Consider the following 17,215-nt stretch of genomic DNA (forward strand, 5'->3'; position numbering starts at 1 on the left):
TGACAAAGACACAAGCAGGTGGAAGAACATAGACCCAAAGTTTATAAAAACCAAAGCGTCAATTTACAGATAGACTTTCAGCTTCTTAAACACTCAGGGGACCAGGATACTTATATCAGCTAGAAGGGATAGAAACGCGCTTGTGAGGCTAAATTAAACTTTAAAATGTGTATGGTCTGAATATGTTGACCCAAGCCCCCGTTTATGTGGTGAAATGTAATCCCCAGAGCAACAGTACTAAAAGGCAAGGCCTTTGGGAGTTGACTGGGATATGAAGTAAGATTAATGGATTATAGAATCAGCAGATTACTGAGAATGTGACGGTGGAGGTGTTGGCAGGAATAAGAGGCGTGAGAAATGAAATCCTGGAGAGTTTGCAGCTGTTGGGAGGGCACAGCCCCGGGGCGTGGCCGTGGGAGGCAGTGGTAGAGGAAGGATGAGCCTAAGGCTGCCGGGTATAAGATCAAGACCCCATGGGGTGGTGGCGCGCGCCTTTAATCCCAGCACTCAGGAGGCAGAGGCAGGCGGATCTCTGTGAGTTCGAGGCCAGCCTGGGCTACAGATCGAGATCCAGGACAGCCAGGGATACACAGACAAACCCTGTCTTGGGGGGGAAAAAAAGATCAAAACCCTCAAGAGGCCCAGGTGTTAGAAGGAACATTTGCCTGCTTAAAACCATCCAGAATTACAGCTAGTGTTGAGAGGACAGGAGCCGTCAGGAAGAATGGGAAATGACATTCCAAAGGGGGACTCTTAAAGGAAAGGAAGGGTCTTTTCTGGAAACATTGGTGGGAATCCGGTACAGCCTCTGTCTCAGGCTCAGTGGAATAGAGTCGCCCATGCTGTGCTGGAGCCAGATGACATCTTTCTGTCTCTTCTGAAATGCATGCTCAGCGCCACGCCCCGAGAGAACCCGCAAAGTCAGCCTGTCTCTGCTCTCTTTCTGCCTAGGAGGCAGCGGGAATTCTGGTGGTCTCAGCCGTACCAGCCTCACACCTGCCTCAAATCCACCCGATGCGAATGTGAGTATGTGAGTGTGTGCAGAGACCTCCAGCTCCGCGTGGACATCCAAGAGAGCTGCTCCCTGTCTCAGGCTAGCATTCTGCCCGAGAGAGGGGCTTAAATATTCTTACTGTCCCAAGATCCCAAGATTCCCCCCCCCCACCAGCCATCAGAAATCCTACCGTAGGCTTTCCTTCCTTCAGTTTTCAGCTGACAAAAAGGAGTCTTAACATTTTTATTGCGGTGATAAACACCGTGACCAGAAGTGACTTGGGGAGGAAAGGGTTTATCTGGCTTATACTTCCACATCATAGTCCATCATCGAAGGAAGTCAGAGAGGAACCTGGAGGCAGGTACTGAAGCAGAGGAGGAACACTGTGTACCGGTTGGCTCTTTACTGGGCTTGTTCAGTGTGCACTTTCTTCTACAATCCAGGACCGCCAGCCTAGGGATGGTACCACCCACAGTGAGCTGGGCCCTCCCCCATCAACCATTAATCGAGACAATACCCCAACAGACTTGTCAGTCTGATGGAGGCGTCCTCTCAACAGGAGTTCCTCCTCCCAGATATGTTTATGTTGAGCTGACAAAACCAGCCAGCACAAGCCAGACACAGCCTCGTCACTTCCCCCCAACTTCAAGTCCTCCAAGACCCCTGCAACAATGTGGGTGTCGTACCTGGACACACGCCTGTGGCTGTGTACCTGCGCGATCTCCCTCTGTGTCTTTCCTTTTTTAATATTACGATGTATTTTCTTATTGTTACCGTGTGTGTTTGGGGGCGTGGTTTGCCCGCAGGAATGTCTGTGCACCACATGCATGCAGTGCCCCAGGAGGCCAGAAGAGGGCGTCAGGATCCTTGGGACTGGAGTTACAGAGAGTTGTGAGCCTCCGTGTGGGTGCTGGGGACCAAACCCAGGTCCCCTGGAAGAGCAGCCAGTGCCCGGAACTCAGGCCGTCTCTCCAGCCCCCACTCCCTTTCTTTTTCCTACTGTAGATTGGACCTAGGACTTGATGCACTGAGTAAGCGCTCTCTCTCTAGGTAAAGTCCCCAGCCCCAGTCCTGGGCCTTTATGACTAAATACGAGACTGAGTTACCACTCAAGAAACTCAGTGTGGTCTTTATTCAGGGCTCTTCAAACAGAAGGGGAGGGGTCAGGAAGGGATCCTCGGCTGTAAGTGCCTGCAAACTGCCGAAGGCCCTCTTAATGAAGCTGAGGGCAGTGGGAGAGAGTGGCCAAGGCAGGCTGACAGACAGCAGAGCTCACCGGAGCCTGCTGAGTGGGGCCTTCAGAAATGGCCCTCTGGCAGGCTCTGTAGGGGTTCAGGCTGGGGAGAGATGGGACATAGAACACACAGAGGAGACTCCATGTACACCCACCGACAGCAACACCAGTATCACAGATTTGCAAATGGCATGACTTCCTGTTTGTTGTTTTCCAGTTTTCAAGCCAAAGATTGTTTTTCTTTGATTTTGTATTGAAAAAAATGTCATAATGCCCATGAATAGGTTTTTCTTTTTCTCTTCTTTGCTCCCCCCCTCCCAGTGTCTCATGCAGCCTAAGCTGGCCCAGAACTGGCTGTGTGCCTGAAGACGACTTTAATTCCTGATCCTCCTGCCTCCACCTCCCAAGCATTGGATTAGGAGCGTGCACTGACTCAGCTCACAGAGGAAACATCCATGCGGTGCTTCTCCCTGACACTGTTAACTTGTCTATCAGTTACAGACGCGTGTCTACACGCCACAGCAAATGCTCTAATGCCACTGTTTCTTCTCTTACCTTCTCTTCAGAAGCATTTCACATCATCATCTTCCCAGTGATGTTTTATTTTGAAAAGAATTAACGGGTATAGATGGAAAGCGTCCTTTAGTTCACTCTCCTGTTTCATTCAAAGAATCATGGAGATGCTGTTGGTTTCTTAGTATCTGGTAACGAGTATGACCAGAGGTTGACATGCAGTCTGCCTGTGTGTCCTAAGTGTGATTTACGGTACATATTTTTAGAAGTCCACATAGAAAGCTGGCTCTGTCAGTGCTGGCACCCAGCCCCGAGTGTGGAAGCCCGGGCCAGAGCCATTGCCTTACAGGATCATGTTTCTTTTTTTTTTTTTGGTTTTTCGAGACAGGGTTTCTCTGTGTAGCTTTGCACCTTTCCTGGGACTCACTTGGTAGCCCAGGCTGGCCTCGAACTCACAGAGATCCGCCTGCCTCTGCCTCCCAAGTGCTGGGATTAAAGGTGTGCGCCACCACCGCCCGGCAGGATCATGTTTCTTAAGGAATGCTTCTGACGGAGCACATCATGGCCCCCAAACTACTAGGTCAGTTCTTTCAGCTGCCATGCATGATGCTGTGGTAAATGCTCTTCTTTTTCCCCCTCTGTGTAAATCTTACCACGTAGAAACACGTGTCATGGACAGGCTGCTAGTGAAGGAATAGACCATCTAATTAACCAAGTTTTTGAGCATTCTAGTCCCGTGTTAGGCCATGCATGATTAGTAAAAAGTTGTTTACCGTAATGCATTTATTGTCATCCTGTTTCATGCTCTCCCTTCCTCTCCTCCCCTACTCTCTCCCTTCCTTCCATGCTAGAGTTGAGTTCCTACCATATGCTGTGCTAACTCAGACTTGAGAAGAACATGACTCCTACAGGGCATGTTGAGAAGGCATGTAGTGCCCTTTCCAGCCATTCTAAACACGTATTCATTTCTGAAGGGCAGTCATCAGGTGTCTCCATGAATCCCAGAATGCCAGTTGCAATGGTGATGCTTTGCCTTTTTTACTGTAAGTTAATCTGAAAAAACACAAGAATATGAACCACTATTCCTTTTCTCCCTGTCTCCAGCATTTCCTATGGAAGAAGGTAAGAAATGGGGTTCAGGAAAACACCCTTACCTCCAAATACTCGTAGGAATTTCCCCTAATCTTCAAAATTCATTTCCATTCCACTCAGCTATGTGAGGCTTTCCCTGCGTATTTGGTAGCATGTTAGCACAAGGCAGGTAATTATCCTGATCTGAGGATCAAGGAGGGTGACGTGATGTTTATACCTCCTGTTAGAGCCCTCGAGTCTCACAGAGCACAGGGCAAGAACAGCTCAGTGGGAGGTAAGAGTCCAGCAGGCTTCGCTTCAACCGTTTTATACAAATTTCGTGACATTGTAGGGAGGTTATTATTATTCTCATACTATGTATGAAAAACTGAGGTTCAGAAGCTGGGCGGTGGTGGCGCACGCCTTTAATCCCAGCACTCGGGAGGCAGAGGCAGGCAGATCTCTATGAGTTCGAGGCCAGCCTGGGCTACCAAGTAAGTCCCAGGAAAGGCGCAAAGCTACACAGAGAAACCCTGTCTCGAAAAAAAAAAACAACAAACAAACAAAAAAACACCAAAAAAAAAAAAAAGAAAAAGAAAAAGAAAAACTGAGGTTCAGAAGAAAAGAATGCGTGTCTGAAATTGAAAACAGGTAGGTGGTCTGGAGATTCACACTTCCATCTGGAGGCCTGTGTTGGGGGCTAAATGGGACCTTTGGGGATTATCTTTCCATTTGTTCTTGTTCATTCTCTCTCTCTCTCTCTCTCTCTCTCTCTCTCTCTCTCTCTCTCTCTCTCTCTCTCTCTCTCTCTCACACACACACACACACACACACATCTCTTCCTGTTTGTCTGGTCTCTCTTTTCACTCTCTCTGTCTCTGTCTCCCTCTCAGCTGCAGTGAAGGAAGTAGCCTTTGCCTTTTGACCAGTATGAGAGTCTATATTAAGTGTTGTCCACTGCAAGAAGTTTCTCTGGCCAAGATGGCTACAGCACTAGTCTTAGGGTGCAAGCATAAATATTTAGAAGGTAGTTTGGCCACATATCAATAGTAAATTATGCCCTAGGGCCTATGACATCCAAGCCATAGGTTTGGTCCAGGTTGTCAATATCTGTTTTGCATTTCTTTTCGTGGAACAGGCTTCAGATCCAATCAGAAAGTAATTGGCATCAGTGGGGGCCACTTGCCCGGCCGGTCAGCACTGTAGTATTCAGGATCCGCACTAGGTGGCGCTGTTGATGCCTTTCCCAGCAGGCTGCACGCTTCCTCGGGCACCATGAACACAAGCCAATGCTACCTAAGTTGTACCGTTTTGTGTCCTGTTGTTCACAACATGCATTTCCCCCTCTCTGATGCAGTAGAATTAGTTTTATCTCTCCCAGTGAGCAGTAGTTCTAGGGTAATACTGAAAGGTGGTCTGAGTTTGATTGACATCTCCTCAACAGGGTTTTGGTTTGAATGTGGGCCCGTCTTAAGTTTTAAGTCCCCGCCTCTGTTCTCTTCTAGAAGATAACATGAGGATCGACGAGAAGTGCGTGGAAGCAGGTAACATTTCCCCCGATTGAGTCACCACCGAAACGGGAAGCACCTCAGCTCCAGATGACCAGATGCAGAGGTGTCAAGGGGCTACCAGTCCCTTCCTCTGGAAGACGTGTAAAATGAGCCCATCCGTGTGCCTTTACTGTGGCTCTACACTTGGAAGGAGAGGCGAAGCTGGGGGGTGTCTCCAGGGTTCCATCCTGGAGTTGATCTCAGAACAGAGATAGCCAGTGAGGTGGCGGGACAACGAGACGCCCACGCTCCTTGTGGAGTAGATGAAAAGAGCGTGATACCAAAGATTTAAAATGCAAAATATGCTTTTGTTATTACATTTAATGATTCTAGTCTGGGCAGATAGAAGTGGGCTCTATTTCTGTACTTAATGGTTTTTGTAAAATCTGGAGAGATTTTTCTCAAATTCAGCAGTGGTACAAGGACCGGCTCATGAGCCACTAGGTTTTGCGAGGAAACCGGTTGGAGAGGCATTGGTCTGATAGGTGGGCTTGTTTGCTTTTTCTTTTGAGACAGGCTCTCACTCTGTAACTCAGGCTGGCCTGGTGCTCACTACCCAGTCTAGGCTGGCCTCTACCGCTCAGCAATCCTCATGACTCAGCCTCCTGGGTGCACGGATTATAAGTATGAGCCATCATACCCCTCTCTAATGGATGACTTTGTCTTGACGTCATGGACTATTCTAGTGTTTAGAAATGAAAGAATTGTTTTTGAAAGATTCATGTATATATTTCTGAGACTAGTTGCAGACTAATATGTGCACTTTTAAAAAAAAAACAGGATCCATAATCTTTTTTTTAAACTTGAGGTACTATTAATTTCCTTTGTAAAGTTTAAATTATATTCTGTTAATGAATATATTGACATAGTTCAAAATTCACAAAAGCACAGTCAGTTAGAAGTTCCTCTCTGTGTGTTCTCTTGCTCCATTTCCCTTTTTAAAATGATGATGATGATGATGGGCTGGTGGAGGTGGAGGTGTGTGTAGGGGGCCAAAGGACAACTTTTGGGATGAGTTCTTTCCTTTCAGCCTTAACTGGGTTCCAGGGTTCAAACCCAGATTGCCACGCTTGTGCAAGCAACTTCTTTTACCTGCTGAGCCGCCTGGCCTGCCCTCGGTCACCTGCAGTATCCCTCCAAACATACTCTTTGCAGATAAAAACAGTGGGGTGTGTTCTTCTCCCTGCCTTCCCGATGCCTTTCCCCCAAACACAGAAGCGCACATCCTTTCACAGTGCTCTCTTTCTCTGCATCTCTCCCCTCTCTCAATACAGTACTAAATACATAAGTTTATGAGAATAGCAAAAGTTGTTCTAACTACTGAGGTTGGTTTATCTCATCACTTGAACAAGCCTCCTCAAGCCAGCCATTCTTTAGTTCACTCTCCCTCATATGCCCTCTGGCGGGGAGACCTTGACTCTGCAGGGAATGTACACATCTCCTACCCCGCTGACCCCTGGAGCAGTCTGTGCACCACATCCAGCGGTCTGGAGGAGTTGCCTATGGTGTTCCACTTTTTACATTTATTTTCTTCTCTCCCATTATTTTATTTCTTTATTTAATGCTGCATCCCTCGTGGTTACTATAGCCCAACTACTGAATGCAGTCATTTAAGTCATTTAAGACATATGTATGCCATACAGCTAACACTGACTTGATCTTGATCTAATACAGACACTTTAAAGGTAGTGCATGGGCAGAAGCATGGAGCAGGCTTACCCTGCTAAAATGTAGACTTGCTGAGGACAGTCATGTAATGATCATTTTGCTTTTCATCTCCACTGAACACCACAGATGAGGAAACTTTTGAATCGGGTAAGTTAAAAAAATGCACATTTAGTACTAACTTTTAAATGTATATTCTATGTTTTGGTATAACTTAAACATATTTAGAAATATAACACAGTAATTGTTTAAATGAGACAGTAAAATAATAAAGATCTAAAACCATGTGAGATGATAGCCAGGTTCATTTGTCTCACTACAGTAGCTTTTTATTACCTATGCATATCTCCAAATTTGTTTCAGACTTCAGATAAGAACTGTGTAGCTAGAGTTTTCCTGGTTCTGCCTGGCCCACGGTCAGGACAAATCACTCTCACCTGCCAGTCCTGCAGCCACTTAGACCCAACCAAGTAAACACACAGAGACTTATATTGCTTACAAACTGTATGGTCATGGCAGGCTTCTTGTTATCTAGTTCTTCTATCTTAAATTAACCCATTTCTATTAATCTATACTTTGCCACATGACTCGTGGCTTACCGGTATCTTCTCATGGCAGCGTCTGGCAGTGTCTCTCTGGCTCAGCCTTCCTGTTCCCAGAATTCTCTTCTCTGCTTGTCCCGCCTATACTTCCTGCCTGGCTACTGGCCAATTAGCATTTTATTTATACAGAGTGATATCCACAGCAGAACTGAAACTGTATTTATTTATGAAATACTGTAATTTTCACCTACCCAGTTGCTTCTCACAGGACCAGGGCTGTCCTAGAGGAGGATGCAGCTGGATTTCCGTGGGGCACTTCTTGATTGTTGCATCCATTGAGAGTAGTAGCATCCTCTGACTGGTCGGATTAGGAATGCCAGTGTCCTGCCGTGTATCAACCATCCCGCACCATAGAGGGCTGTCTCTAGACCCACATGTGTGCCCACTGGGCAGCAATAATTGCAGTTACAGATAAGTGTCCCTTTAATACATGATAGCGATGTAAACGTTTATAGTCCATGTGTATAGAAGGCGGCGGGGGGGGGGGGGGGATGACTCCGTGGATAAAGACCTTGCCGAGTAAGTACGAGGACCTAAGTTTGAATCCCTATAGCCCAAGTAAAGCCAGGCACGGTGGTGTGCCTCTGTAATCAGAGTGCTCCTGTGTGGAAATGTGAGGCAGTGACAAGAGACTCCCCCGAAGCTTGCAGGCCAGCTAGCCTGGCACAGACAAGTGCAGGGTAACCAAGAGATGGCTCCAGACAGGGTGGAAGGTGAGAACACGCACCTCAGCTTGTACTCACACTTCCCCACGTGACTGTGGCACACATGCTCCCTCTCAAGAATGTGTGCCTGCACCTGCATACACACACACACACACACACACACTCATGCTCACACACTCACACTCATTCTCACACACTCATACTCACACACACTCACACATTCGTGCTCACACACTCACACTCATGCTCACACACTCACACAAAGAAGGCAGCCATTCTGGTTTCTCAGAATCAAGACATTGCCTTGTAGCTACTGAAGCCTTAATTTTCCACACTCTAGTCCACATGGACAGCAAAGAGGATGGGAAGTCCAGTGTTTAGGAAGAATAAGCTTTCTTTCTTTTTTTGGTTAATAGATTACTTGTAATAATTAAGGCACTTTCCATGATCTATTTTTCAAAATACCATTGACTTCATTCGTAGCAGACTAGATCCTATAGTGTAACTGGTTTCTGTGTTTAAATGGGCACCCTGTCCGGGTGTGCTATTAACTTGATTCTCAGTTTTCCTGTCTCATCAGTCTCTACAGTTTTTGGTGTGTTGTCTCTACTTTAATGGAGGCAGCTCCCCCTTTTACCACGTGTACATAAACTAGCCATCATCACTCAGCAGGACACTTGAATGTCAAAGTTCACCCACCCCTTGGCTCTGTGCTCTTCTGCACTTCTATAAGGAATATCCACTGGTCCTCACACTTCTTTTAAAACCAGTGCTTCGTCATGTGAAGTAGATATCAGTGTCTAGTAGTTTCTTCTATCTGCTGGAAAAATTATGCCGAAGAATTTATATTTGATATATATACTTTTCAAATATGAATGGCTTTGTTAAAAAATATCCTTGACAATAGAGTCAAGACATTGTATCAATCTTTTATAATTAGATGTGTGATAGATTATTTCTCCTATGAATTCATTTCCTACACATAGAGAGATCTGGAGCCAGAGAGATGGCCGAGTGGTTAAGAGCACTGGCTGCTCTTGCAGAGGACCTGCGTTCAATCCCCATCACCCATATGGTGACTCACAACCATCTGTAACTCCAGCTCTAGGAGATCTGGTGCCCTCTTCTGGCTTTCACGTGCTATAGCCATGTACAAGGTACACATGCATACATGCAGACAAGCATTCATGTACATAAGTAAGTAAATCTTTTTTTTAAAAAAAAGTATAGAGAGGTCACTATAGTATTCATCACTAAAGACGCATGAAGACAGATGAAGTTGTGAATCATTTAACTTATTTATTTACTAATGTTTTTTTTTTCTTTTCTAAATGCCTGTTTTCCATGAGATGGTTGGCCCATTATGGATAATTTAATTTTCTGTACTTGGCTCAAAGTTTATGGTTGGCTTCATATGAATATTTTTAGATTATACTCATCCTTCTTTGTTCTGGTCATCTCATCATTTTTCCTGGAAAATGCTCTGCCCTCCAAAGTGATACCCGAGACCCAGAGATATTCACAGGGTCTGTGAAAGGAGAGGCTTGGAGTGGGCACACTGTAAACTGGAGCCACATGATCCAGGTATGACCGTGGGCTCTGTGGCCCTCCACCTCCTTGGCCATCAGGTTCCACATCTCTAAAATGAGCAACACTCTCCACAAGTAGGGCGTTCAGAACAGAGCGGAGCGTACAGTGAGCACTACATGGGCGTTAGCTGATGCTGCGGTTATGAAATCATTTACAGGGGTGGCCAGCTGCTGGCTTTCTAAGACCAGCACGTCCAAGGAAAGCACGCAGCTAACACAGAGCTCTCAAGAATGCTTTTCAAGTTGGCTCTCTTAAGAGCTCAATTAAGGAGTCGCCATGCCCAGCTGGCATGTTTTCTAAGCAGATAACCCTTGGCAGTCATTCGTGAGACTCCTGTTCCTGGACAACTTAGTGGCTAGTTACGGCTCTTCGGTTTCTGCCTCTGCCTCTGAGTGAACTATAATGTGACCTTCTTGACTCTCTCCAGGGGGCAGTGATACAGCCTATTTAACTAGAAAAAGCATGTATCAACAGCAGCAGAAAATCCAGCCACTTGAATATGTCTATATAACAACAAGCAAAAATACCCAAACAATTTGCTCTGTGTTCAGACAGCACCCCACCCCGCCACCTCAGTTTCACAGGACCAGCTGGAAAAGAAAGTGTGGTGTGTGTGTGTGTGTGTGTGTGTGTGTGTGTGTGTGTGTGTGTGTGTTAGGCCAGCCAGGGTGGAGGGATGATGACGTCAGGCCGGCGTAGAGTCTGCCCATCTGCCTAACTAACACCCTTCCCAGGAATGTGGCAATATGGCTGTGGGAGAGGAGAGAGAAGACTAAAGGCCATTGCCTTCCTATTCTTTCTTTCAAGTACAGTTTTGTGCCAATCAGTAGTCTTCATGAATGAACACCACCTTCAGGGACAGTGTTGATACACAACTTGCAGGACAAATTACTGTCCCCCGACGGTAGAGTCAGATCGCGTAGGTTTCTGAGTCCCAACAGTGTGGCTTTCATCTGCCTTGCCGATGACGTGGTGACACATCATCTTCCCTGCGGCGTCGTTCACATTTGTTTAATGGTCAACTCGGTCTTTGCAAGATTCATTTTTCACATTCCTTTCTGCACTTGCTCTACTATCCAGAGGAACTTGCAGAAGGTAAGTGTTCATTTTTATCTCCTGCGTGTACCACGTAGTGCTACGCCCGAGGTCTTTCGCCTCATAACTTTCAAGAAGAGATGACTTTTTTAAAGGTCAGGTCAATAACTAGTCGGTGTCATAGAAAACATTTTAAATGAGCGATGAAGGCGATGAAGCTTTGTGAATCCACGTTAGTGAGATTTCCTTGTGAACGTGTCCACATAACGTAGAAAAATGTGACTAGTCACTAGGAGATGGGATTAATTTTTATTTGTGTGTATGTGCTTGTGTGAGTGTATGCCATGTATACATGGGTGCTTGTGGAGGCCAGAAGAGGGCGTCAAATCCCTTGGTGCTGGAGTTACAGGTGGTTGTGGGCCACCCACATAGGTGCTGGGAACACAAGTCCTCTGGAAGAGCAGGGGGCTCTCTTCCCCGTGGGACCATTTCCCCAGCCCCTGAGGTTTTCTTTGTATTTTAAAATGCATTCTTAAGGCCAGGGACAGTAGCATATGCGTATAATTTCAGCACTTGGGTGGTGGCAGCAAGAGGATCACGAGTTCAAGGTCACCCTCAGCTACATGGCAAATTTGATGCCAGCCTAGACTACCTGAGGCCTTGTCGTAACAAACAAAACAATTCTTAAAAAGAAGGTTGTCTCTGTGAGTTCATCCTATGAACAAATGCTCGATGTTCATTATATCAGTAATCAAAACAGATCTGTTTAAATTGACAGGGGTTTAAATAAAAATAACTTGAAACTGGCTTTTATAAGATTTCCTAGAGTTTATTTCTGAGTTCCAAGGAGAAGCAGAAACAGGAGCCCGAACCAGCCCTGGAGGCTGTGGGGGCTGGGCATCTCCCCTCCTTTGTCTCGGGTGTTCCTGGCCACCCCAGAGCAAGGGCTGCTTTTTAGAAAATGAACAAACCACTTTTTACGGGAGGAAATGAAGACCCAGTAACATCTCTGCCCTAGCTGCCTATTTCTGTGAGAAAATGTTTTTTTACAGAAGCAGCTTCAGGGAGAAAGGGCCTGTTTAGCTTACAGTTCTACATTGCAGTGTATCACTGTGGGGAAGTTGAGGCAGGAACTTCAAGCGTCTAGTCACAGCCACCGTCGAGGGCAGAGAGAAAATACATGTGTGTGCTCAGATCACGTTCTCCATCCTTATGTAGTCTGAGACCCAAACCAGGGGGGACTGTTGCCCCAAGTGGGTGGGTTTCCTCACCTCAGTTAGTGTAACGAAGATAGTCTCCACAGATGTGCCCACAGGCCTGGATGATCTTGACAGTTCCCGACTGAGTTCTTCTTCCCGGGTGACTCTATGTCTCATATTGACAATTTAAACTGTCTGTCACAGCTGTCTTAGTCAGGGTGTCTGTTGCTGTAAAGGGATACCACAACCACAGCAACTCTCATAAAGGAAAACACGTAATTGGGTCTGGCTTACAGTTCAGAGGTTCAGTCCATTATCATCATGGTGGGAAACATGGCAGCGTGCAGGCAGATGTGGTGCTGGAGAGGAGCTGAGAGTTCTACATCTGGATCAGCAGCAGCAGGTAGAGAGAGAGACACTGGGCCTGGCTCAAGCATCTGAAGCCTCAAAACCCACCCCCAGTGACACACCTCGTCCAATAAGGCCACACCTTCCAATAGTGCCACTCCCTATGGGCCTGTACTAGTCATTTTCATCAAAACCACTTCAACAACGTTACTACAGGGCCCACAAGACCACTGTCTTCAGGTAAAAGCTAAAGTCAGCTTGTTTCTTATTTTCGTGACATCAGATTGTGTAGGATGTGTTTGAAAATGTATAACCAATATTTATGTTTTTACTATAACTCAGTATCTTGGTTTTTGTTTTGTTTTTTGTTTTTGTTTTTTTAAGACAAGTTCTCAATATAAAGCTCAAGTTTGACACAAAATTGTAGTCCTCCTGTTGTAGCCTCGTGAGGGTTGGGATTATCAGTGTGTGCCGTGTTCAGCTTCTTTTTCACAACTTTAATCAAGCCTAAAATAGTTGTCTAGTCTCAGTCATTCTAGACAAATCCTAAAATGCAGTGCTAAAGAGAGTACATAAGAGCAGCGGGGGGTGGGGTGGGGTGGGGGAGTTCAGAGAACATTCTAGAATGCTGCCCAAGGGTAATGCCACCCCTAGAGAGCGTCACCTGAGCGTCACCCAGAAGACGAGGCCATGCCTCTGCTGGTCGTACTACTGTCTGGTCCTCACGTGTTCTCCGTTCTCTGTGTTCCAGCTAAAGAGGAGTTTGTTGGCAACGGCCAGAAGTTCTTTATTGGTAGGTGTCGGCTGGTAAGAGGTGTGTGTCTGTTGCTTTTAAGTGCTCTTCCCTCTATCCGGACGTCTTTGCGGAAAGCTGCCGTTTGAGGAATCTCTCCAAGCTGTTTGTTCTGACTTCCCTCTGTCTGCTTTTCCTCATCCATAATCTGTTCTATTGATTACTCATTGTTATTATCTAATTTCACTGGATATCTTTTTAATTATTTGTCAGACACACATCTGCTTATTTTTTCCCCCTAGACTGTTCTATAGCCTATCTGTCTTACTCTAAAGAGACAGTTTCATGGCTACTAAAGCCAGCTTTTATGTCCAAATTTCTAGAATCTGTCACCTGAGCAGAGCTCTGTAAAGGAGCCGGCCTCCCCAATTAAATCCACCCTGGACCCCCTTTTTCACCAGGCGGGGGAGAGGCACAGAGCTGCAGTCTGAAATCTAGAATGTTGGCCCCAAGCCTGGGCGCACTTTGGGATTGTTGGAGGAGCGTAAGACATAAGCACCTGCCTCTGCGCCTTGCTTCCAGAATTATCGATCTCAATGCTGTTAAGTGAGGCTGGGCAGAGTAAGCGGCTGCACAAAGGTTGTGGATAAGGAGCCTGAGCAGGACCGGGAGGGAGTCCTTGGACGGCGGTGGCCTGGCACAGCGCTCATGCCAGAGGAGACAGTGGAAGCAGCTGTTATCTGCAGGCTCACTCGGATACCCCACAACCTTGGCCGAGGTGACCCCCCGGGCTGTTGTTGATATAAGTGAGTGTGTTGAGGACAGTCAGAGCCAGGGCTGAGAAGGGAGCTGCAAATGAGAAGAAAGTCTACAGTGAGAACTGTAGTGTAGCATTTATATTGTAGGGGCGGGTGCCCCCCCCCCCCGTAGTTTTCAGTAGAGATTGATACAAAATATAAATGTGTTTGTGTATCTATAAATGCACATACGGTTTCTAGCTTTACCTTCAGAGAGGACCTGCAAACAGCTGTGGAAATTCCAAAAAGGCGCTTGATTCTGTGGCAGGAATCATGATTAGGGGGTCTTGTTCGGCTGGAATCTCCAGCTCACTCCTGCTTGGCCTGGAGGGCCCCATTTTTTTTCCTCTCTCCAAACCCTGCCCTCTCCTTGAATCTCTAACGGAGAAGAGCTGTCAAAAAGCCCAGTTTCGAGCCAGGCGGTGGTGGCGCACGCCTTTAATCCCAGCACTCAGGAGGCAGAGGCAGGCGGATCTTTGTGAGTTCGAGGCCAGCCTGGGCTACCAAGTGAGTCCCAGGAAAGGCGCAAAGCTACACAGAGAAACCCTGTCTCGAAAAACCAAAAAAAAAAAAAAAAAAAAAAAAAAAAAGCCCAGTTCCATATTCTTGGCGACTGTGGGCCGTTCCAACCCTGAGGTCCCCAGCTGCCCAAGTCCCTGCCTGAGGTGTCCCATACTTGGGCACAGGCCCAGCTTACGGAGGACATCACCCCTGGCCTACAGGGTATTTAAGCTCCCTGCTTTGGTTCCGGCACGTGACTTCCCCCGCCTCGATCTCTGGGGGCTGGAGAACCCACCCGGGAGTTCCTTTGCTCAGAATAAACCTGCTCTTTTACTTTTCCAAGTCCACCCGATCTGGTTTACTGTGTTGGTGGAGAAACCTACTCGCGAGGTACAGAAAACCTAACTTTGCAGGCCATGCCACCATCCTACCTAAGACACCTAAGCTGTCTGCGTCTTGGTGTATCCAGCTGAGAAATGGGAATGAGGAGCCTACCCAGTGTTTCCACCCTGGCCTCAGAGCTACTGCCTCAGAGCTCCTAACCGCTCTCCCTGAGGCTGTTGGTCTCCTCTTACAGGTTGCATCCTCTCTACAGCAACCGAAGGAATCTTCTAGAAACATAGTCCAGGCTTCTCTTTACACACCAGCCACCACCCAGCACAGCAGTAAGGCCCTGTGTGGTCTAGCCTTGGCTCCTTCCTCAGGCTCTCCCCGCCTGCCTGTCAATCACTGCTGCCGTGTAGTTGTTCAGAGCTCTCTGCCCTCCCGACCCCCTCTCTGTCTCCTGTCTGTCTCCTGTCTTTCGTTCTGTCCTGCAGACACCGCCTTGGCTCACCCCTGACGCACTCAGCCAACCCCGCGTTGCTGGCTTTCTTTCTTTCTTTTTTTCTTCTCTTTTAACTGAACTGCCCTTCCCAATAAACTGCCCACCACCCTCTGACTTCTCACCATTTTTTTTTCCTGAGGGTTTACTTTTATTCTTCATGTTTTGTGTTTCCTCCTCCAAGAATTGTAAATTTTGTGAGACTATGACCTGGATTAGTGGATCACTGTATCCCTATCACCTAACAGTAGAGATGCTAGATGCCACTTACGGTTACCTCGTGGAACATCACTACCTGCTTCTTCTATCTTGTTTAGGTTTTTTTGTATTTGTTTTTTGTTTTTTGAGACAAGGTCTCATTATGTGGCTTATCCTGGATCTCGCTCTGTACACCAGGCTGGTCTCGAACTCACAGAGATCCGCTGCCTCTGCCTCTCGAGCGCTGGGATTTCAGGTGTGCACCGCTGCACCCGGCTCACTATCCGCTTCTCAAGGCCCGTGTCCGTCTTGTCCTGCCTCTGACGTTCTGTGCATTGCCTCCCCTTCAGCCGGCTTCCGCCGCAGCATGCGCCTCTGCCGCAGGAAGTCTCACTTCAGCCAGCTGCACGCCAACATGGGTTGCTCCTGCAGCTGCTACAGTCCGGCGGGGGCCTCTTACGAGGAGGTGGCGAGGTACCAGCGGCAGCCGGCAGACAAGCACCGCCTCGTCGTGCTCGTGGGTACGGCCCTCAGGCTCTCTACTCAGCCCGGGCAGTTGTCCTTGGAGAGAGAATGTTTGGTTTTTGCAGTAACAGTAAAAGCAGCGCTCTCCCGTTCGGGGAGCCGGAGAGCCGGAGAGCCGGGTTTGTGTGCATAAAAAAGCTTTCAGAGGCGAGCTTTCTTTGCCTTCTCTGCCTCCTCTTTGACCTACAGTTGAACATGGAAGGCCACGATGTGTAAGAACCCGTGTATTGACAAGCTTTCATATGATGAGGCTCTACCTGATCTGTACTTTTTAAAAATCTGTTTAGAATTCGGTCTAGAAGCACGGGTGATGCCTTAGACGGCATCATGACTCCATACCAGAAAAACACCCTTCAATTCCATTCTCCAAGAAGTGGTTAGCCATTTTTTTAGAAAGTGTTTAAGTCGGGCAGTGGTGGCTTTAATCCCAGCACTCGGGAGGCAGAGGCAGGCGGATCTCTGTGAGTTCGAGGCCAGCCTGGTCTGCAGAGCGAGATCCAAGACAGGCACCAAAGCTACACGGAGAAACCCTGTCTCGGAAAAAAACAAAACAAAAAGTATCTAAATCTTCTGGATGTAGTTTTGACGGGGAAGGGCTTGGGTGATCTGCTTTTGTGACCCAGACCTCTGCGAAGCTGGCTCCCTGAAGCAGTAGAAAATGATAACTCACTGCCATTGTGGCTTATTGAGTTGTGAGCAAGCAGTGGGGTCCTCGCAGAACAAAACAGGCCTGGCAGCCACCCCAGCTACATCACTTGTGGTACAGGCTGTGAAATGAAGTTATAAGACCCTTTGTATTTGCAGAGAGAGCAGCAGGGCATTACTCCACGTGTGGGCTCTGTGTAACTGTGCAGGTTCTCGGCCCCGGGCAGTCAATCCCACCTCCAGGAACATGAGACTGCTCACTCAAGCACCTGCTAGAAATGCCACAGCATCCTTGAAGGACAGCAATGCATTCTGATTGTGACTTTGTTTAAAGAAGGGCCCAGTGAGGTCTCAGAACAGAACATCAACAGTAGTGAACTTTTTTGGGGTGACAGATCCCTGTGATTTCACACCCCATCTCTGAATGTCGGAGTGGTATGTTACTTCACGGGTCACCAGGAAAATTCTCAGTGGTTTTCTGGTTTGTCCCAACTCATAAGAAGGGTTACGACAGACTTTCCCTGAAC

At 47.3% G+C, this 17,215-nt stretch overlaps 1 protein-coding gene across 1 annotated transcript in view; it reads left to right on the forward strand.

The window, feature by feature from the left end:
- Mpp4 (membrane palmitoylated protein 4) overlaps positions 1–17,215 on the forward strand; it is a 41,027-nt gene that overhangs the window by 15,440 nt on the left and 8,372 nt on the right. Inside the window, exons 10-16 of the mRNA XM_028885604.2 lie at positions 952–1,016; positions 3,846–3,863; positions 5,318–5,356; positions 7,157–7,177; positions 10,965–10,979; positions 13,218–13,259; positions 15,869–16,039. Coding sequence (XP_028741437.1) covers positions 952–1,016; positions 3,846–3,863; positions 5,318–5,356; positions 7,157–7,177; positions 10,965–10,979; positions 13,218–13,259; positions 15,869–16,039 — 371 coding nt within the window. The remainder of the gene's footprint in view (positions 1–951; positions 1,017–3,845; positions 3,864–5,317; positions 5,357–7,156; positions 7,178–10,964; positions 10,980–13,217; positions 13,260–15,868; positions 16,040–17,215) is intronic.

The sequence above is a fragment of the Peromyscus leucopus genome, chromosome 13 (genome assembly GCF_004664715.2).
Source record: "Peromyscus leucopus breed LL Stock chromosome 13, UCI_PerLeu_2.1, whole genome shotgun sequence".
Taxonomy (NCBI): Eukaryota; Metazoa; Chordata; class Mammalia; order Rodentia; family Cricetidae; genus Peromyscus; species Peromyscus leucopus.